The sequence below is a fragment of the Magallana gigas genome, chromosome 9 (assembly GCF_963853765.1).
Source record: "Magallana gigas chromosome 9, xbMagGiga1.1, whole genome shotgun sequence".
Taxonomy (NCBI): domain Eukaryota; kingdom Metazoa; phylum Mollusca; class Bivalvia; order Ostreida; family Ostreidae; genus Magallana; species Magallana gigas.
The window spans coordinates 49201314-49223671 of record NC_088861.1 but is presented as its reverse complement, the minus strand read 5'-3'; the positions used below and the strand labels follow the sequence as shown (position 1 = coordinate 49223671).

At 32.0% G+C, this 22358-nt stretch overlaps 1 protein-coding gene and 1 pseudogene across 7 annotated transcripts in view; one reads left to right on the top strand and one right to left on the bottom strand.

The window, feature by feature from the left end:
• The window catches only part of LOC105323696 (uncharacterized), a 168328-nt gene extending 147773 nt beyond the window's left edge, over positions 1–20555 (top strand). For 5 of the 7 annotated variants that reach the window (XM_066071964.1, XM_066071962.1, XM_066071965.1 and 2 more), the window contains 13 exons: positions 335–460; positions 1570–1662; positions 2936–3073; positions 10110–10226; positions 11277–11423; positions 11702–11824; positions 12799–12924; positions 13074–13148; positions 13337–13459; positions 14205–14414; positions 14895–15020; positions 15483–15635; positions 19929–20555. In XM_066071964.1, coding sequence (XP_065928036.1) covers positions 335–460; positions 1570–1662; positions 2936–3073; positions 10110–10226; positions 11277–11423; positions 11702–11824; positions 12799–12924; positions 13074–13148; positions 13337–13459; positions 14205–14414; positions 14895–15020; positions 15483–15635; positions 19929–20116 — 1745 coding nt within the window. In that variant the 3' untranslated portion in view covers positions 20117–20555. Of the gene's footprint in view, positions 1–192; positions 461–1569; positions 1663–2935; positions 3074–10109; positions 10227–11276; positions 11424–11701; positions 11825–12798; positions 12925–13073; positions 13149–13336; positions 13460–14204; positions 14415–14894; positions 15021–15482; positions 15636–19928 lie in introns of those variants that run through there. The other 2 variants (XM_034478767.2, XM_011422770.4) reach the window with 2 other exon arrangements.
• A 444-nt stretch (positions 20556–20999) lies between these two features.
• Positions 21000–22130, bottom strand: LOC109618101 (uncharacterized; annotated as a pseudogene).
• Between the last annotated feature and the right edge of the window lie 228 nt (positions 22131–22358).

The following is a 22358-nucleotide window of genomic DNA, read 5'->3' as shown; positions in this document are numbered from 1 at the left end:
TTCATTTAATTTAGATTAACAGTTTTAACACGTTTTATTGTCAATTTCTTACCATCGTTAGAATGATTTGCATGATTAAAGCATAACTTTATTCTATTTAGCCTAACTTATCTTAATTTATTTTAGAAGTGTACATTTGTTTCGATTGATATTTGTTTTAGTTTCATTTTCGAATTCTTTCATTCTAAAAATATGTACAAGTATTCATACCACCTATATTGATGAATTAGGTCACATGCACCGAATCTATCCGTAAATCTTTCGTCTGTTTACAACGTAAAATCCTAAACTAGATCAGGTTTTGTTAATTGGTGTGAATGTATTCATTATATAGGAATGAGTGGCGGAGGTAGTTGTGGATTATATTGTTTTTGTTGTGGAATATTTCGCAAGCAAACAGAATATGTTACGGATCGAGAAATACAGAACACTAACTCGGAAGGCGACACGGTCGGTACAGGTATAAACTTGATCTTTTTAATGAGAGTATTTATATACTGAAACTTCTTTGTTAATACCGAATAGGTAAACTTCATGGGATTCAAAACACAACTAAATATATGTTTATGTGATTTGTGAATTGAAAATAAACTGTAGATCGCAAAGGATAATTGAAAATAAATGTTGAAATCCTGTCAGATACGCAGTATATTTTTTTTTATATTAGAAAAAGTAAAACGAAAGTGTATTGTTGTTTTTAAGTAAAGTAAAACTGATTCAACTGAAAAAAACGTTCAAAATATTACATTGTAATTAAACAATACTGCATGAGAAAGATCCGTTACATTCAAGATTTGATGAGTCGATGATCAACTTATAAAAAAGCATATAATTTATGATAAGCGCTCTAATCAAAATAGAATGATAAACTGTGTCAAAGAAATAGATCAATGGACTAATTAGCCTTTTTGGAATATCTACAGCGTTTTTTAGAATATCTACCGTTATGTCTATGTCTGAACTGGAGAACTGCCAATTTTATCAAATATAACTAGAACGAAGTTATTTAAATAATAAAAATACCAAATTAATGTATAATCATGAAATGTATAATGAAACATTACTATAACAAACAGCGTTCTAAAATCAAAATCTTAAAAATTCTCAAAATTTTAAAGAAAAATGGTTTAATATGTTAAATATATTAAAATATTTTTTGTCTAGCTATAACCCAATAAAAAATTTCATTTTGTCTATTGGGAATTAATGATTTATATTCAGTTTTCAATAACACAAAAAAAATAATACGTTTCTGTTAAAAACCATTTTAAACGTGGATTCGGATGTCATCGATTACATTGTAGAAAGGCATTCACCACCTTTAGATCCCAATTATCGCAGCGGCAGCAATCGTGCTTGGACCACTGGTAAGACAAAGAGTACAAACCAGTTTTGATTGGATTTTAAATTTATTAATTATCATAAATATTTGAAATCAAATTTTTCCTCTGCTCTATTAAAAATACACTATGTACATGCAAGAATTTTTTTAAAACATATTTCACAAAGTTTACGTTTTATTTTAAATGTGCGAATTCCATATGTAAGTTCATGACTTCAATTTTCTAGAAATAACAGATGTAGAACAAGGACATGAAGGCAATACCGGACACATCTCTTCACCTTTCCCAAGTCGTGAAAGGAATGGTACTCCAACCTCAGGTAAGCTTCATTAAGCAAAAAGGAATGTATCCATGGACAATCTTATACAGTGGTTTTAGTTCAAAAGCTTCCTCAACTATGTTGGGGTTTTTTTGGTGGAAGGGGGATGTTTTTGGCATTAATTTTATTTATGCTAAATGTTGTTTGTTCATTTAATGCTCTATTTTAACTGAAAGTATATATACATGACATGTGAATAAGTTATACATTTAAAACTTATGCATAAAGATTACAGAGACATCAGCCCGTCCGAATTCTGAAGGGATACAGAATATTTTATATTTTATATTTCAAATATTCCTTTGATTCTTTGTTATACAAGTACTTAAGGATGACGTTTAATCAGAATGAAAAAGAATTCCACTGTTGATAATGAAAAACAAACTATTGTGTGTTATAAACCTTACATGGTAGTGTAATTTTTTATTTCCCAAAAGTAGGTCAATGGCCTACTTTTTGAGTTAATGGTCATTGAATATTTTTTGAAAATTTAAGAAAAATCCATAAAAATTTTACACTATGATTAAGATTTTCTTAATTGTAGAAATAATACAAATTGCTTAACTGTTTAACAAATGAAAACAGGTTATGAATGGTCGCGACATTAAATGGATACATACATTAAGTTTTCATTCTCAATTTTTATGGATATTCTAGTCCAAATTTCCTCTTTCAGTTTTCAAATAACTACCCATTTTTTATTCAATCAAACAAAAAAACTGAATGTTGATAATGCTAAAACATTTATAGTATTAAACTAAGTATATTGACTTTTCTCTGCTTACATTAAATTTATATGAGGTCAAGGATCAAAATTTTGAGATATGGTGACTTTTATCATTTTTAAGCATTTTTCGATATTTTTGTAGTGTGTGTCATACGATTATCTAAACGAAAAAAACAAGATAAAACCAACAGAAAATATGCAAAATTATGTTGACTAACAAATAAAATCCTAACTTTAAAAATTATAGTACTACCAAAAATATTTCAGTGGAAAACAAAATCTAAAAAATTCAGTCCGAATTTCCTCTGTTATGCTAAAAGTCAAACTTTGTCAGAGCCTAATTCCATAATTTAGTAAACATATCAATTGTTATGTCAATAATAATTCATTTCATAAATACTTTTTGTATTTAAAACAAATTTTACTCATGAAATTGAACTTTTTAACAATCCGGATTTGAGAACTCAAACCCTGAGTAAACAACGTCATTAAATATAATTTACGTTTTTGCAAAATGTAAATGTAGAACTTTGATGCTGCTTTTAGACAATAACTTCCAATACTCTGAAGGAATACTGAACGTGGGTTTAACCCTGGAAGAAAATCCTGGAGGACGGAATTCGCCCCTGGAAGTTCCTACAGATTCTTTGTCAAACGGTGATATCGTGCAAACTCACAATTCAGGTGAGATAAAACTTTAAACAACTTTTTTTTAATAAACTGTCATTTAGAAAATATTTGATTTTTTTCAATAAAATAAAAAAAAAAACTGGTAGTTTGTAATATAACAATTTAAAAAATCATTTACCGGGGATGATGATTTTTCAAATAAAGAAAGTGGCCAGCACAATATTTAGAATAAAACCTGCTCTAGCAGATCGATGAAGACATGGAGGAGCAAAAAATCAACAGTCAATCATCTGCAAAATCATGCTCATTATCAATTTCTGAGACAGTAGTCCAAATTTTTTTTAACTTGGTGTTATTTAAGGTGGGAGAATGCATGCAAAAAGTATTTCAGTGTTGTTCATCGATCTATAGTTAAAATCATGCATCCAATGCGATTGATTACCTCTCAACTGGGCAAAATTAAGATTCATTAAAGAAAATCAAAGTGATAAATTATGACAAATATATTAAATGGTGAGCTACTTGTCTCTTTTTTAAATTTATACCCGCACTTTCTAAAGAAAGTTCGGGTATATTGTTGTTACCCTGGTCCGTCCGTCCGTCTGTCCGTCCGTCCGTCCGTCCGTCTGTCACGTTTTACTTTCTCAAACTGCTCTTACATCTTATAAACCAGCAAACTGAACTCTTGGAGTTGGATTTGGGGTATCATGTTGTTTTGTAAAAAGGTTTCAAAAATTCTCTGTTAGTCCTGGGGGTCAAATAATTGGTAAAAAATGACGTTTTTTTCACAAAAAACCTTCTTCCTCGAACTCCTCTTACATTTTCAACAGTAGAAAATCATCTTTTGGAATATGTTTTAGGGTATCCTATAGATGCGCAATAAGGTTTCGGAATTTTCAATTTTGTCCTGGGGGTCATTTCATGACTGAAAATTGACGTTTTTTTACAAAAAAAAAAACTGGTTTCAAAAACGTCATTTTTTTTTTGGCAGTAGCCAAATGATCTTCTAGAATATGATTAGGGGTGTCATATTGAGGCGTGATCAGGTTCCAGAAAATTTTTTTTAATAAGGGGATCAGTGGGCAACAAAAAATGACGTTTTTTGGCCAAAAAAATATGGTTCACAGAACTCCTCTTACAACTTTTGGAGTAGCTAGGTCATCTCTTGGGATATAATTGGGGCTGTCCTATAGATGTGCAATAAGGTTTTAAAAATTTTAATTTCATCCAGGGAGTCAAATAGTAGCAGAAAATTGACGTTTATCACTAAAAAACAAAACATTGATCCAATAGCTCCTCTTATGATTTAATGGATAGACAATCATATCTTGGGATATGATAGGGACTGTTATATAGATGTGCAGTACGGTTTTAAAAATTTAAATTTCATCCAGGGAGTCAAAAAGTAGCAGAAAATTGACGTTTATCACTTCAAAATAACATAAATCCTAGAACTCCTTTTATGATTTAATGGATAGACACATCATATCTTGGGATATAATAGGAACTGTTCCATAGATGTGCATTACGGTTTTGAAAAATTAAATTTAACCCTGAGGCCCATTACCTACCGGTACATACCTTTTGATGCCCTTTAAGGATCAAGAATATATATGGTTAAGGGGTGGGGATCTCAACCATTTTCGAGATATTCGTGCACTTCCTGTTCAAGGAGGGTCATGACCACCCCCGGGGCCCATGACCTACATACCGTTTGATGCCCCTTGACACAAGGAACAAGAATATATATGGTTTAAGGGTGGGGATCTCAACAGTTTTGAAGATATTAAGGGACTTGCTGTTTGAGGGGGTCAGGACCACCCACAGGGCCCATGACCTTCATAACATTTGATGCCCCTTGACATCAGAAACATGAATTTATATGGTTTAGGGGTCATGATTATAACAGTTTCTGAGATATATAGTAATTTCAAATTCCTGGGGGGTGGGAATGACCCCAGGGGTAAGATCTAATAAACCCTATAAATTGCCAGTAACAGCCAATATATGATTATGAAAACCCTACATTATTATCTTTGTCCGTTTTCAAGTTACCATTTACAATAGAGTCTACGATTCTTCCTACAAGGTTCAATGTTAGATCCCACACCCTTTTGACACCCCCCTCCCCCGAAAAGTGGTTGTCTAACCCAAAATGAGAAAAATCAAACCAGGGTGCACAACTAAATATGCAGGCCTATCATATCCTAGGGTTTTGTACAATTCTGTTCAGCCATCTCTGAGAAACAAGTTCAGAGCAGGAAAGAAGAAAAAGAAGATGAAGAATAATAATACATGTATTAAGAACCGTACAAAAACAATAAGTCTCCAAATTTCATTCGAGAGACTTAATAATAAAGATTAAATAGAGATAGGATCATCAAACATCAATAATTTAAAGATAATTGACAATTTCTGATTCTAAGGGGGTCATGATGACCCCTTAGGGTCATGACTTACATGCCATAATGATCTGATGCGCCTGCATGACCTAAGGAGGAATAATATCTTTGGATTAAGGTGGGGATGGTTTTTATGATATTTAATAATTTCAGGAAGAGCACTTGGGATCATGACCTACATACCATCTTAAATGCCTTGAACAAAGAAACAATAATATAATATGTACATGATATATGATTCAATTTAAGAACACAGATACATGTATAGATCAATCATCTGTTTTGTAATGCTTCCTATGTATATATACATGTACATGTATTAGTTTGTGTTTTGTTCTATACTATTCATGTTCATGACTGTAGTATGGCTTCGTCTTATTTTAAATTACATTAAAAAATTGTCAAATATATGACTTCGAACCCCCACTCCCAAACAAACTCAAATATAAACTGTTCTCCTCCCCCCCCCCCCCCCCCCCCCTTGTCGAATGATCTATTAAAATCAAAATATAATTTGGGTGTCTAAAAACTTACATAAACTGGTAAAAAATGTTATTCTTAAAAAAATTATATTACACCTTGCATAATTGACAAATGATCTATTGAGATATGATCAGAGGTCATGTTTCTACCTTGGGATCAATAAGTAGTATTCATTGACAAGTTAAAATTAATAATAATAAATTATTCAAATTATAAATGTTTATACTCCACATTCACCCCCCCCCCCCAATCTAACCTGGTTAAAAAGATTCAGTCTTCTTAATACATTCTTACATGTGTACAGTAGCAAATCTTAAATCATTTCTTGATTGCTTTTTCTCTCGTGATTAACATTTTGGAAATTGCTTAATTCAATTTTTAAGATTTATAAACAAAATGTTATATGCATCACTGCCATGTGTATTCGCCTATTTGGGGCAATTGTAAAGTCTCCTAAACAAAGCAGTGACATATCATTAGGCTAGGAATTACCCACATGGATCAAACACTATTGTATAACATATGAATAAGATAAAATACTTTATTATGGGGGTTGGGGGGTTAAAAACAACACCTGGGGGTCATTAATGTACTTTACACCATTTGATGCATCATGCATGCATATTGACATTATAAGATATTTTGTATTTTCCTGTGTCGTGGGGTCAGAACAGTCCCATAAGGTCAAGACCTACATTGTATTTGATGCATTATAATACATTAGGAAAGAAATACTCCTTCCTTCCTATTATAACTCATATAAAAATGATAAGTGTCTACACCTACTTACATGTAATACACAAATTTAATAAGAAATTGTTTATACAGTGTCAATATGGGGTCAACTCAATAGTGCATGATCATGCAGTCTGACAAATGAAAAAAATAACTTTTGCAACTAAAATGACAGAAACTTTACAAATGCGATAGGATAGGTAACGATGATACGCTTATTTAAATATTAAAAGATGATGATACAGTATGCTGTCAAAGGGAGATCACATTTAGAAAGTGAAAGTAGAACTTATATATGCATGCTGGCATCTCATTATATTGCATTATTATGCCTTCTGTCAGTTTGTCACTATATATTCAATACTCATCTATTTTCGCATGGTATCAAAGGATTTATATAGCGTAAGCATACTATGTCGAAATAGAGCACGGCGAATATTTTCCACGAAAATCTTTCAAGCGCCGACAGCGGGATTCGAACTCACGACGCTAAAATCATTGATTCTAGCATGAAGCCCAACGCGTTACCGCTACGCTAAATTAGCCGTTATTATGAATACCGGTATTTAGGTATATAAAAACTACATATATACGACTGACATCAAGCAATTAAAATTATTCATTTTTCCAAAAAAAAACTTCATTATTGACGGTAATTTTAAAGTTAAAGTTTCCTATAAACTTTTGAACAAATTGATTGAACATTTTTCAAAGAAATTCTACATGAGAATCACAAAAACGCTTTTTTAAATGACGCTTGATAAAGAATGTTCAAGAAAAAAAATTCACTGAGATTTCGTCTGCTAAACATTTCGAGTTTTCTCGGTTAGGCAAAACGTCTCTCTATTTCTTAAAAAGAACATAAACCTTTGTTGACTTTTTATTGTACAACAACTTGTTGATTAAATAAACAATCAAATCAATTGATTACCGTACACGTAATTTGAAAACAACAACAAACGCTTGCTTTTCCGGTGATTATTTTAAGGGACTTTTCAACACTCGAACGTCAGAGCTACTTATAGCAAAGCACGTCAGTATATTTAACAGTCGGCATAATAATAACAATAGTGTTGTGTTGTGCATGTACTATGCCTAAATAGTAGTCAGGGTTTGATACATAGTGCACTCGCCTCCGGCTCGTGCACCATGTATCAAACCCTGACTACTATTTAGGCATAGTACATGCACAACACAACACTATTATATAACTACCGCTACTACATGTATAATGCTTACCTAAATTGGTCAACATCATAATGATAATCCAATTAAAACACAATAATGAATTCCTTTAGCTGATCTTAACTACCGGTAATCCTTTTCTGCATACGGAAAACACAGACATGTATGTATGGGTGTTGCTAAAACGCGGAACGAAAAACGGAACGGAAAGCGGAACGGAATGGAAAATATCATCACGTTTATCGCTTAAAAAGGGTATAGACTGGCCAGAAACGATTTACTTTGTATCTTTTATTTATATCTAATGAATGATTATCAACATGTTGTTAACCTATTAATATTCATATGAATGTCTATCAATTATAGCATTGTATTCATTCGGCTTTAGTTGAGTACGAAACGGAAAAATCAAATGTATACGAATTGTGAAACATTTAAATGATTAAACGAGCAAATTAGCTATAACTTTTTACTTATTTTTCTTATATGGTATTGCTGGCATATCAGCGTAACGTACGTAGTTAGTGAAAGCGTTTTATGCGTGTTTTGAGTATTTTTATATTTCAAATATGATGATGTACATGTATATACTTACATCAAAATTGAATTGTCGGTGTTCTAGACGATCTTTTATCATACAGACGATACAGTATCATTGAGATGGAAGAAACAAAAACTGTAGGACTGACGACATTAAAAATTAAAATACAGTAAACATTAAAATATACCCGGTAATTTGTGAAACTAGTAATTTGTGAAACTAGTATTTTTAGCAATGCTATTTTGTTTACGTTTGCATTACTAAGCAGTTGTTTATTCCAGCAGCTATATACATATGATCCAAATAGAGAGCTCTAGACGTTGCCTAATTTGATTTTCCGATTATATATTGGGACTATAGTCTGTCGATCCCAAAATATTCATGCAGCACATTTGGACGATTTATAATGGAAAATGTTGACATCTTTTCTCCATTTGGAAGTCACTCAGAAGACCTTGCACAATTTTTCAACATTATAATCCAGGTCTGTTGAAATGCAAAACCCCGTAGACTTCTTTGTTTTTAGCCGTGTATTTATACCAGCTGATAAGCTAGAGAGGACGTTTAAAGAAAGAATAATGAGAATGTGTAATGCTTCTAAAAGAGAATCGCTTGAGCCCTGAGGTATATATAAATATACAGCAAAAAGTGAATCGAGGATATTTTGGGACAGAATATAGTGGTCACTGCATGTACTGTTAATTTTGAGGAAATAAATATTCTTGAATAAATAATCTAATATTGCTAATCTTTCAAAAAAAAAATAAAAAGGTACATAAAGTATATCGTTTTAGCATGATTAACAAATCTATGAGGTAAATAACATTAGATAAGATTTTCCGTTTTCCCTTCCGTTCCGTTTTCCATTCCGCGTTTTAGCAACACCCATGTATGTATACACGTGAACCCATCTAATCGAAGAGCTGGGTAAAACTAGTACCCGCTAATGAGACATGCAGACCTGTGTTGTGTACGTAACTTCAGACAAAGATTATTCATTTGTAACATGCATGTATTTTTATGACCTATTCTTCAAATCCACTTGCACTATTTTATGAGGTAAATAACAGCAGGACACCTGCATATTGTGATGTACATGTATACTTTCTATTGAGATAAACAATAAAGTATATTAAATATTGATTAAATATTTACCCCCCCCAAATAATGTTACCTAACATTGAAGCGCAATGGGTTTGAGCGTTTACATGTCTGTAAGAGCATTGGGGTCCAAGGTGTATTTTTGGTAATTTTACAATTGATATAAATGAATTTTCATGGGGGGGGGGGGGGGGGGGGGGGGTCTGGACCCCTCACTCCCACCCCTTCTCTAAATCTGTGCACACGATGATGTTCATGTAGGCACACAGAAGCAAATCTAAAACCGGCAACCGCCACGGGGAGGGGGCATAATTTAATTTTTAATTTTGTTTGTAATAATTATATAGACCATAATACTTTCTATGACATAAAATGTTAAGATTATTGATTAACTGAAAATTCACTGCAAACAGTTCTACCCCAAATTGCACATAAAGTGCTGCTTATGTCACGATGTGTATTATCGTATGGGAAGGGATCTCATCCTTCAGTTATAAAAATTATAAATTTTAGTTGTATTACCGGAGCTTGCATATAGCCTTCATTTTTAATTAAACTGGTACAAAACAGTGTTATTTAGGGGCAAACACATGGTGCGGGTATTACTGTCTAATGACAGCATCTAGTTATGAAATGTTTTTAGGTGAAAATGAAGACTTTCTTGAGGAAATGCAATCACCTATGGTCCAAAATATTCTGGAGACAGGAGTTGATCGAAATATTGTGATGCAGAAAATTAAAAGGAGGGCTAGGGAAAGAGGTATATAAAAAAGATTAAGATTAAGACGGTTTAACTGATACATAACTTGCAATTGAGAGTTGGATTAAACCTCAGCGTCTCTAAAGCAATTCCACATCATAAACATTGTAATTTATCTCACCACATGCTATTCTATAGATTAAATATCAAGTTACTTTAAACCACAGATAGGAACTTTTTATTCATATACATGGTATATTTTTTTAATTACTATTAAAATGGTTCATTATGATGAATATTGATTCATCTTTCAACGTACGTGGAATTATATTAGAATATAAAATATCGCTTAAGCAATAAATATGAAATAAGCTCAATGACCAAATAACGTTTATGTCAACCAAAAACTAAAATAGCGTGCAAGCCAAATACATATTTTAAACAGCTAACCTTTTACAAACATTGAATAAAGGACTATATATGGTTTGAGCCTAAAATGGCCCCTTAAAATGAACATTGTCATTTTACTGTAATTCTTTGTTTTATTTCTACAAATATGCATTTGAATTTTTGTCATAATTTTTATTTTGATTTTTGTGCCCACAATTTAAAAATATGACATCATAATGTTTACCTTTTCCCGCCATTTTTCATTTTTAGCATAAAAATGCTTGATTTGAAGCAGTTTTTCTTTAAGGAAACATTGAGCGACTGCTTGAACAAACAAAATATTTTCACCAAAGATGTATCTCTCCAAAACTTATGAGTGACAAAAAGTTCGTTCTTGTTCAAAGAGTCTCTCTATATTTCCCATTCGAAAAAAGACAAGAAAAATGTCAATTTTTGATTGATATTGGTTGAATTATAAAAATAGCGTCACTTCTGACGTCATATACTGCCAGTGAGTGCATATAAATCAAATAAATAGGTGAAAAACATATTTCATGTCAACTCTTTTATAATGTAACACATTAAATTAATGTACCTGATTTATTTTAAAAACAGCGAAAAATGGGGGCCAAATTTGACTAATATCATATATAGTTCTTTCATTCCCTGACCACCAAAAACAATTATCATATAACATACAAAGTTTGATATTCTTTTAAGGTGACAACTACCAAAACGCTGATGATCTGTTAAATTCTGTCTTATCCATGGATCGGAATTCCGATTTCCTGAATACCAACGCAATGCAAACTATTCCGCCATTAACGTTGAATCCCTCCTCGAGAAATCAACATACTTCAAACACGGGTGGGATCAAAACAATTTTTTTTAATTAGTTTGAAAAGAAAAGGTTGCATCAACCGATTGGCTGATTATTCTTATACATTATGTATAGTTTTCCCTTCCTAATTTTGATATATTATTTTGAATTCAGGAATTTTATCTTCCATCTATTAAACATATAAATATATATATAAATAAGTATATTGCAAACTAATCGATTGGAGAATTTTTTTCTGAATTTTACTTGTATACATTTTATTTTGAAAAACAAAATAAAGAAAATATTTTGTGTATGATTTTAGGGTACGATCATTTAGATATTGAGAACCAGCTGATTGCAGCCCAATATTTGGAGGAGGAACATGGGAGCACCAATGTGTATCCAGAATTCCATTCTCTTTCTTTACCGTCACTAACTGTCTCAGGTAATGAGTATTAACGTTCATTAATCTCATGTAAGTTATTTTTAAATTACTGTTTTGAAGGTTACATTTTAGTATATATTGTGTTTGCACCTTGTAAGTAAAAACGTGAAAGTTTTTAATAGCCAAATTTCAAGTTAGTATATTTTCAGAATTTCTTTCACAAAGATATGGTACCCGATTGCAATTTTTAGTGATAAGGTTTAATAGATAATTTAATTGAAAAAAGAAAGGGATACGTGTTTAATAATTAAGCAAACATATTGAGGTTTTCCATTAAGTTAGTGTACCTTTTATTACTTTTATCTAGAGAAAAAGACTAATCAATAGCAAAGATACAGGCTCAGATACTTTTATAGATTACAAAGCACTGATGATGCTTTATACAAAAACGCACTGATTTTAAAATGTTTGGTAAACATATTTATTAATCGGTAAAAATATATCGTAGACTTTGGGTCAATTACTTTGATATTAAGAACATTAAATTCATATTGAAATTCTTTCCGTTTCAATTTCAATTGCCACTACTTTCATTTACAATAGCAATAAATGGAATTTCAATTACTTAGTGGAAGTAATGAATTATATTACATATTAAAAGAAAAAAAAACACTATTTATTTGCCGTTACCTATTAAGTCATATCGTAGACAAATATAAGAATGTCTGTCATTTTACACATTACGTTGGCATTTTATCATTTAATCATCATCAGACTTTCGAAAAAATTGTCAGTCAAAGAACAGTGGTCTGGCCTGAAAAATGCCTGAAATGTAATTCAAATGTAATTAAAAAGTAATTGTCATTACTGGTCTACAAGAAGTAATGCATTACATTACAATTACTTGTAATTCAAAAAAGGGTGATAACACATTATCCACAATTTTTTTTAAAATGTAATGATTATAATAAATTTTACATTGCACATTACCATTACCGTAATTCTAATATATAGTCGTATTACATAAATCTCAGATAACCAAATTGATCATAGGACAGTTCGTAACCTAATGGAGTCCCCCATTGTCAAAACTGTCTTGAGCACAGGGGTGGATCGACAGAATGTTATGCAGGCAATAGAGAGGAGGCTAAGAGAGACAGGTAAAGGTTACATTGACAGAGTAAGTCTGATAAGCTTACGTTCATGTTTTTTAAATTTGGCCAAAATAGTAAAATTGACTGCATTTTGACCTTGAAAGCCTAGAAAAAAGTTTATATCAAAATGAGACAACCGTTGATATTCTATCCAGGTGACACCTACTCAAACGCCGATGAGCTGCTGAACGTAGTGCTGAGTTACCAGCAAAATTTTGTGTCTCACCAAGGTAACAACAATGCCAAACCTGATCAAATTTTTTTCGCAAACCTTTTGGTAACTTGTGCATTTACTTTTTTAGACTATTTGCGTGCAAAGCCAAAATTTGTTCAGAAAAGGAGTTTTTACTGTGGATTTTTTTTTAAAAAAGGAGGGAGTGCAATCAATGTGATAAATTTAATATCTTTTATATCTGAGGTTTAACAGTCAGCCAAGAAAATGTCGCTGAAACACAACAACCTATGATTGAAGCCGTTCTAGACACGGGGGTCGACTGGAACAGCGTGATGCAGGTCATAGAGAAACGGCTTATAGAAACAGGTATGAAGATTACTGGAACAGTTTGATTAAAGTCATAGAGAGGATGATGATAGAGACAGGTAGATGGTTAGTTGAACAGCGTGATGAAGGTATTAAAGACGGGGTTTGTAGAAATAGGTAGGGGGTTATAAGAACAGCGAGATCCAGGTCAGAATGAAGAGGCTTATAGAAACAGGTTGGAGTTACTTGAAATGCACTCATCAAAATCATACTCTCAGGTTTATGTTTATCTACCGAAGACAACATGTTCTTGATTCTTCTTGATCAACAAAAACTCGCCTTTTGTCGCTTTGAGTCGTTCCTTTCGCTCAACTATAGACTCGTGAACAACACTGCAGCTCTTTACAACAGAGCAATATGTCGAATTGAAAAAAGTATGGTTCTTACCTAATTATTCATGCATTAATGTATTCATCAACCATGAAATCTATTGTGGTAAAAACAATTTGAAATTTTAATCTTTTAGATCCTGCAATTCATTTTGAAATATATGCTTCCGACATTGTTTGGTTTTTGAGAATTCACATTATTTTACATCTACCCAAGTTAACAATCATACAATAATATATACTAAAAAATATTATTTAAAACTACTTAATTAATGGTATAAATGTCTAAGTTCATATCTTTTTCGAAATTGGTATTATAATAAACTTTTGTGTAGATATCTTCTCTTTCAATGTCACAGTACACCTGCACTTTAAATCTTATGTCTAAGAATACACACATGTTAATATATCATCAGGAGAGAACTATCAGGATGCTGAAGACCTGCTGAATGCTGTACTGGTTTTGGAGCAGAATGCTGGGACTCATATGCACTCTACCCAATATTCCCCTACAATGGATTTAGAAGAAAATCAAGGGAGCGACTTTATCCTTCCAGATACTATACTGTCATCATCAGACCCCTATACAAGCAGTGACAGTCTCAGTATTAGTATTCTAACATCTGGTGAGATATTTTAACCGATATGGGTCATAATGTTTACTACTTAGATTTTACCTGTTTATGTTAAACTTGATTGACTCCTAAGGTTTAATGAAACTTATTGTATAATTAAGTCCAGTTTAGTAGCCTAACGTGCTTGTTATTATTACAAAAGATTACAATAAAATTATACCTTAGAGTTATAATATGGTATATAGAAATAGAAATAAAAAGCAATAAATTTCTAAAGCTAAAGTCGATTTTGTGTAAATGACAATAAAGGCATTGTACACAAAAGTTTGAAATCAATGATTGTTATTCGTTAAGCTCTAGCTAGGTAAATTCATTATAAAGTAACGTTCTCAATCATCGCGAGCACAAGTTTAGTTTATAATACATGATCTTACGCTAGTGAATTTGGCTATTTTGATTGAGAAATATGTGATAAAACATAATGTACTTATCATGACTTTAATGATCGATTTGAAATCAAATATACATCAGAATATCGAGTGGATGCTGAAGTCGTTCGTGCTAACATGCAGTTACCTGTAGTCCGGACCGTTTTGGAAACTGGAGTAGATCGAGACATCGTAGAAAAAGTGATAGAGAAAAGATTAAGGGATACAGGTTAGGAAGGAAAAACATTAGGTTGATCACAGGCTAATACACTTAAGAACATTGCTTTCATATTATTCAAAATTAACTAATCATCGTTCATTGCAGAGTGCTTCAATATCGATTCAAAATCACTGTTTTATTTCTTCAAAATGCTAGTTTTTCTCTCTCTGCCCTTTCCAAAGCGCCATCAAAAATAGGTACACGCACGAATATAGCTAAAAATGATTCATACTTCCAGGTTCCGTTTTCTGGACAAATAACTTCTTTGACCTAGAAAGAGACAATCGTTTTAAATCAATACTCTATTTGATATTAAGTTTATGAAAAGAAAATATTTTGTTGTCATACCTTTAAATACATTCCCCGTACTTTTTCGTTACACTGGATTCTTTCTATCATTAATGTATGCCTTTCAATAAAGATAACTTCACAATTCATTGTGGTCTTCAGTTATTTTTATGTTATAACCAGGTGACAATTTTCAAAATGCTGAGGAATTGATGCATGCTGTTTTGACTTTGGAAAGTAATTCCGGGTCTTCACATGTCCCTTGGAGTATCTCTACATTGCGTGTACCTCTGGATGCATCCCCAGGCAATGCCAGCTTTCGTATCCAAGCTGCAAGTAAGCTATATAGCATTAAAAACCTTTTAAGGTACCTCACTACACCTGTACTTATACTTTTTAAGACGCTACGTCAAAAATGGCGATTTAATTGTTTTGTTAAACTGTTTATATCATTCGATTGGGTTTTATATCGTCGTAGCTTAGTGGTTAAAGTATTGGGCTCCTGAAGCGCAGATCATGAGTTCGAATTCGCCAGGAGCTTTTGTTTATGTTAATTGAATTAAATTTTTGAAAACGTAATTTTTCATCTAAAATTACCCATTTTTGCCTAATATGTTTTACGGTGCGACTTTTGGGGCGAGCGCAGCATGTGATCAAACAATGAATTATGAAAAAAAAAATTAACAACATATTATACGAATTTGATTGCAAATAAAGAAACAAACTATATTTTTCAGTAAAGTTTCGTAATTCATAGTTTATAAGATTTGTTATGCATTTATTTATAAGTAAAACAATAGTTTAATCTCAAATACAATGCTATTGAATAATAAAGATTTTAATATAAATGTTCATTGCACTGTATGTCCTCTTTGAAAGTGATTGTAACGTCAGTTCATCCCCTTTTTTGCAGTAGACATTTTTTCTTCAACTTACATAAAAAAAAATAGTATTGTGTTAACTAGTTTTCAATTATCATATAGAAATTCGACTTATCATGGAGCTGTCCCCTCAATTTTTTTAAACAACTCATTTTTTTTTAATTTACGCTTCAAAATATTTGCTTATCATATTAAATGAAAATGAAGTTGTACTCCCGCCCCCTTGGAATTGGGAGCATGTAGTAAATGGAAGTGAAAATAAAGAAACCATTGAACTGCTTAAGAACTGAAGGATTAGTTTTTTATGATTTTTAAAGTTATCCTTTTTTTCTTTTTGCTTATAAAGATTTTTTTGATGAGGCTGTCATCCACCCACCCACCCCGTTTGAAAAAAAAACGTTGCTACATGTACGTTCCTGGAAATTACCGTAATTATAGTGAATAGAATAAATGTGAGCTTCATCCAAATGAATGCATCTTACAACTGTTTCCTATATCTAAAAAAAACTGTCATCATTCTTTAGCTTTGCAAGATTTTGATAGGATTTTGGTAATTTCGGCAGATTAACAATAATTTTAGTTAGAGTAATTTCCCCTTATTGTGACGTCAAAGTTCACGTTGGTCAACAATCGCCTCTCGGGCCTTTCCGGTGTAACGAAGAATATTGACCCGGGTTGAATATTGACCCGGGGGGTTGAATTTTTCAACGTTGAAAATTGAGACCAAAATCGTGAAATTTATACCCGGGGTCATTTTTCAACGCTATGAGAAAGATTTTTCTAATGACCACGACACGTTGAAAATTGATCCTGTTGAGAATTGACCCCAACCTCAGAGTTTTTATTTAAACTGTAACTTACTTTATACGGTTTGAATGTACAATCATGCACATATTTGAAAGTTTCAGTTTTAAAAAATGTTCATACTGTCCGATACCTATGTGGACGTGGCTGATTTCTTTTTAGGTTGATATGTCCGATTAATCATTAAATCTTGAGACTGATAACATGATATTCATTTATTATTACAATACTACGTAAATAAAGCTAAGAAGATGACCGTTTGCTTTGGAATGAAACAGGCGAGTCGGGCTAGAATACTGTTTGACATAAAACTGATTTTCATTCCCCCGTGTGACAGAATTTAAAGTTAAACTTGTCATAATCTCTGATAAATATATCTAACAAATATATTGCCCGTAGGCCAAAATTAAAAATATCTATGTTTTCCATTTCGCGACCGACCTAATTAAATACGACTGAATTGGGTTTTTTTAACACATTGAACAGATTTTTTTTTAAGAAACCTGATTTTATTGAAAGTCGTTTTAAGAAGTCCCACATCTTTTTCGTTTTACAATCATTTTGATAGTCTCGATCATCAACTTTGGCGAAATACTTGCTTTATGATCGGTACATGTAACTTCGCCAGAATTTACTCCGAAAGAGTTGAAGTCGCCCTGTATTCAGAGTTCACGATCGTATTAATTTATCCCAGAGACATTAAAATGATAGTCATTTTATTCAGAAGACGTTTTCACAGCCTCAGTTAACCATGATTGTTGTGATTAATCGAGTGTCTTATCATTTATGGGTATACTGTGCATTAAAAATTACAACCATTGTTTATTACTTTTAGTGTTAATATTACAATTTGTTGGCAACTTGTAATTAGTTAATAACTCTGCCAAATTAATGCCAAAACAATCATAAAACCGTTTGCCTACATTTATCTTAAAATGTAAATGATCCACAAGACAACGGTTGTAATTGGGTCAAAAGATTTGGACTATACCTCTAAAATACACAGAAGTATACAGAGACTGATTATATTTGTCATTTAGCTAACACAATTACAAAATATTTCATCCATAAAATATATGAATACATTAAATAAATTGAATTTAATAGATTGGATAACAAGTTTTTAAAACTTTAAGAAGTTGTTTTATTTTTTATCAACTTGGTTAATCCAATATCAATTAAGGTTAAATCTGTGTATATCATCATTCTTGTAAATTATGCTGTATCAAATATTAACAGTTTCCCTGATGTCAAACTTCTCCCTACATTTATGTTAGGGAGAAACAAATCTCCCAAAATTTAGGTTGGTACATGTGAAATGAAAGACTTTTTGTTTTGAAAAATTTAAACAGTTCTCTTGACTTCATCAAATTTCAAATCAACAGATACAAAAAAGTTGAAATTGGGTAAATTTATATAACATCTTTATTATCAAAATATTCTCTTCTTCCCTAGCATTATGTTTCAAATTTGGGTTAAAATTTTCTTGTCTTCTGCAAGTGTAGTGACTTTTTGTAACCTTATTGTTGTAGAATCATTAAATATGACTTCACAAATATTTACATTTATTACACTACCTTAAGTTTATCAAATTATTGTTTTAATATACTTTTAGATATTTTGTCAATCAAATTTTTGAAAAAATTAATTTATACTTTAAAGTAGGTACATTATGACCATTAAAATGATATTTAAATACAGGCTTACATGTACATCAACATACAAATGATAATGCATGTATTCATGCACATGCATGTAGTCATTGAATCAAACATGTTTAAATTTTAAGATGCACAAACGTGTTCTTCCGAGCTTCCCGGAAAGCCCAAGAAGTTTTTATTAAAGTGTCGTCTGACCCTCTAAAACTCCCCGAGAAATAAAATTACGCGAAGTTTACTGTTTTCTTTTCTTAAAAAGCATGTTGTTCTTAAAATTACACATCTAATATGTTTCTCAAAACTTTACTTTCAATTGAACCTCACAGGACTGTTTGAAACCAATAGTACTGTGGATTGTGGGTCAAACTTTACTGACGCCGAAAAATTCCATCGGATCAATGTGTAAACCTTTGTGAGGTCACTCGATTAGTTTTGATTGAGAGTGTACTGAGGTAAACTTCAAAGGTAACATTGACTGTATGTCATATACATCGTTATTGCTTTCATATTGCCTTGTTGATTCTCGTGAGAGTGCGAAGTGATAAAAAATACCACGATTACAGGGAACTACTGGGACGATTAAAACGATGCATTACTGGTCCGATTTACTGACGCAAAAAAATCCGTTGAATGAATATGCAACTAGTCCGAATTTTCTATTCACACACGTTTTGCCGGTAGAGCCCTTCTTATTTGAGTAAATAGTTCACGATGTAGTGAGCCACCTTAACAGGGCTGGACAATAGACAATATCTATCGCCTTTTGATAAAGAGCTCTGTATAAAACTAATGGGAAATATTGGAAGTTAATTTCTGGGGGTTTTCTTCAAATAGACAGATTGGTTTTCGTTTTGTGTGACCATACGCAACAAAGTATTACGTTGAGCCCATAGTTTAATCATTTGCTGGAAAAGCAACATATTTATTATTATTTTAAATTACAAAAACAATCAAATAACTTATAGTATAGACTAGTGGAGTAATAAACATTGTGTATCAAAAAAAAGTAAATTTGGCATCGCTGGTTTATAAAATACGCAGATCATTAGTTTATACAAAAGATGAAGTAAAGAAGCTTCTGTCGTTTTTTCTAAACAAAAAGACCCAAGTGTATTCTTTCTTACAAACATTTGTCGTTTGATTTGGCTACAAGAAGTTTTTTCTTGAATAAATATGCATGTTTCGACATGTTTATGACCTGTATGTTTTTAGCGCTGCTAGAAGAGACAGCAGAACACTTGTGAGGCGTGTCTGTTAATGGATCTAATGTTACTTTCTGTTTACAGAACTGGCTGAAGAGAACCGGTTGTTACGGGAGCAGAGGACGTGTAAGATCTGTCTGGACGCTGAGGTGGGGGTGGTGTTCCTGCCCTGTGGACACATATGTTGTTGTCGGACGTGTGCCCCCAAGGTTGGACAGTGTCCAGTATGTAGGACATACATTCAGAGCAAAATGCACGTGTTTAATTCATAGAAAATGTGTATACCCGTGATTCATAACTTTTGATACTTATTGTAAATTAAGATTATCTCTTTATCTTTACAAAAATGTGTTTCAACTAAGTTCATTCAAGATTTTGTTTCATTAAAAAAATGAATTTTTAGAAAATCTTGCTTTCGTAATACTCTTTGTTAAAAGACATATTTCATATCCATGTATTTTTGTCATCAATAAGAACGCCTATTATAACTGCCATTTCATATCCATCGATATTATGCTAACAGAGATGTTTACATGTGCTTTAATATGTTACAAATGTTATGTTTTATCTGTATGATCATTACCCAATGCACGTTTGAAGTTTGTATATCTTTAATTTGTATGATTTAAATCCCATTTTTTTATACTTGCTGTTTTTTTTCAACCGAACCTCCATTTTTGTTGATATGTTTATTAAATAATCTACAACCTCGTCAGATTGTTTTCCTTTAAATGATAAAAAGAATGTTGTTTTCAAATATAGAAAACTGCAGATTGTTAATAAAAATGGTGAAATATTTATGTTTTATATATATATATATATATATATATATATATATATATATAGCCCTTTCGATCGGTCGATTCATAGATATATCGACTTCATAGAAAAGTATATCAACTGAGCACTTCGTGCTCGGTCGATATGCTTTTATATGAAGTCGATATATCTATGGATCGACCGAGCGAAAGGGCTATATTCGTTATATTATTTTCCAAAGAAGAATTGGCAAGATTAAAATTATGAAAACATCTTAAAGCAATCAAGCAGTTTTCAATCAATGTTGTGCTTTTATACTGATAAAGCAATATTTAATTCAAACAATTGATTAATAGAGTAATTTCATATTTCCTGAAATAACAACACTTTATTTATTCAAATAATTTTAGGTATTATAGAACATAATATGTTGTAATTGATAGTAACATTTGAGCAATTTCTAAGTACTGGAGCAGCAGGTAACATGGCATTTGCTTGAACTGAATTATGATTAACAGTGGGTTTGAATACATTTTCATTGACATCAATGGAACGCAAAATGTCATCCACACCATCCATGTCGTTTAAGTCATCCAAGAGACAATTTTCCTGAGAATCCGTCAATGGAACCAAGTTAAAGTATGCTTGTACATTATCATCTAGAGGTTGCAGAAGTTTTTTTCTCTTATTTTCTCGCTGATTTTTTCCGACATGATCTTCTTTGTCTTTTCATCAGTTCTTCCTGAATGGGTTTTTAATGAGGACTCTGCTTTATGACCAGTAACGGACATGATGTGTCTACTCGGTATTTGTGCAGCATCGAGGACACTGACGGTTGTCGCTCGGCATGAGTGGTTAGTGTAAATTGTAGATATCCCTGATATTTTACTGATAGTTTGCATGAACTGTCCGAGTCCATTATGACCAACTGCAATGTTATTAAAATAAACACCATCCTTCGGACTGGTTCTTGGTTGTTGGAACAAGCGTGGACAGTGTGGGTTCAGCCTTCGGATCAACTTGACAAAACTACGGATCGGACATCTGTCGCTACCTGAAATTGTACCAAATCGGTTATTTATTGCCTTAAATTCAGTTTGTTTTGCTTTTTAAAAGAAGGTATGCAGTTTTTATTATTACATGTATTAACAGAAAGTGCAATAGTTGTAACAGAAAATTATCTATATGCTAACTGTCTAAAATTACTACTTAATCAATTAATAACTTTTATCTCATACATTCTGCCATCTAAAGATCTTTCACTATCATCCTGGTGGTTTTTGGTCTTTTCATCCCTTGTTTTGTAAACAAACAGTCCATCATCTCCATTCATCACAACAAAATCATCTCTTGTAAGTTGTGCTAAATTCTCCCTGCCCCGTCTTCCAAAATGTAGCATGATATCAAGGAAGACCTATTTTTTTAACCATATCTTTTGTTAAAATACTGATATTTAAATAAATTGAATTCATTGGCAAGTATATGGTTTACAATTACTTACAAGTCTTTAATTTGACTGTGGCTCAATGTACACGTAAACAGTATTTTCTTCAGAGATATTGAAATTACCTTGTATTGCAAGATCTGGGTATCTACCAACCGTTTAGTTAAATAATCGTAGATGGTCTCCAGTTGTTGATCTGTTATGGCTGGGTAATGTTTTATGGCCGCAAGCCCCTGTTTTCTAATAATTTCCCGATACATTTTAATGCTTTCGTGGATTTCTTAAAGCTGGCATGAATTCATAAATACGCA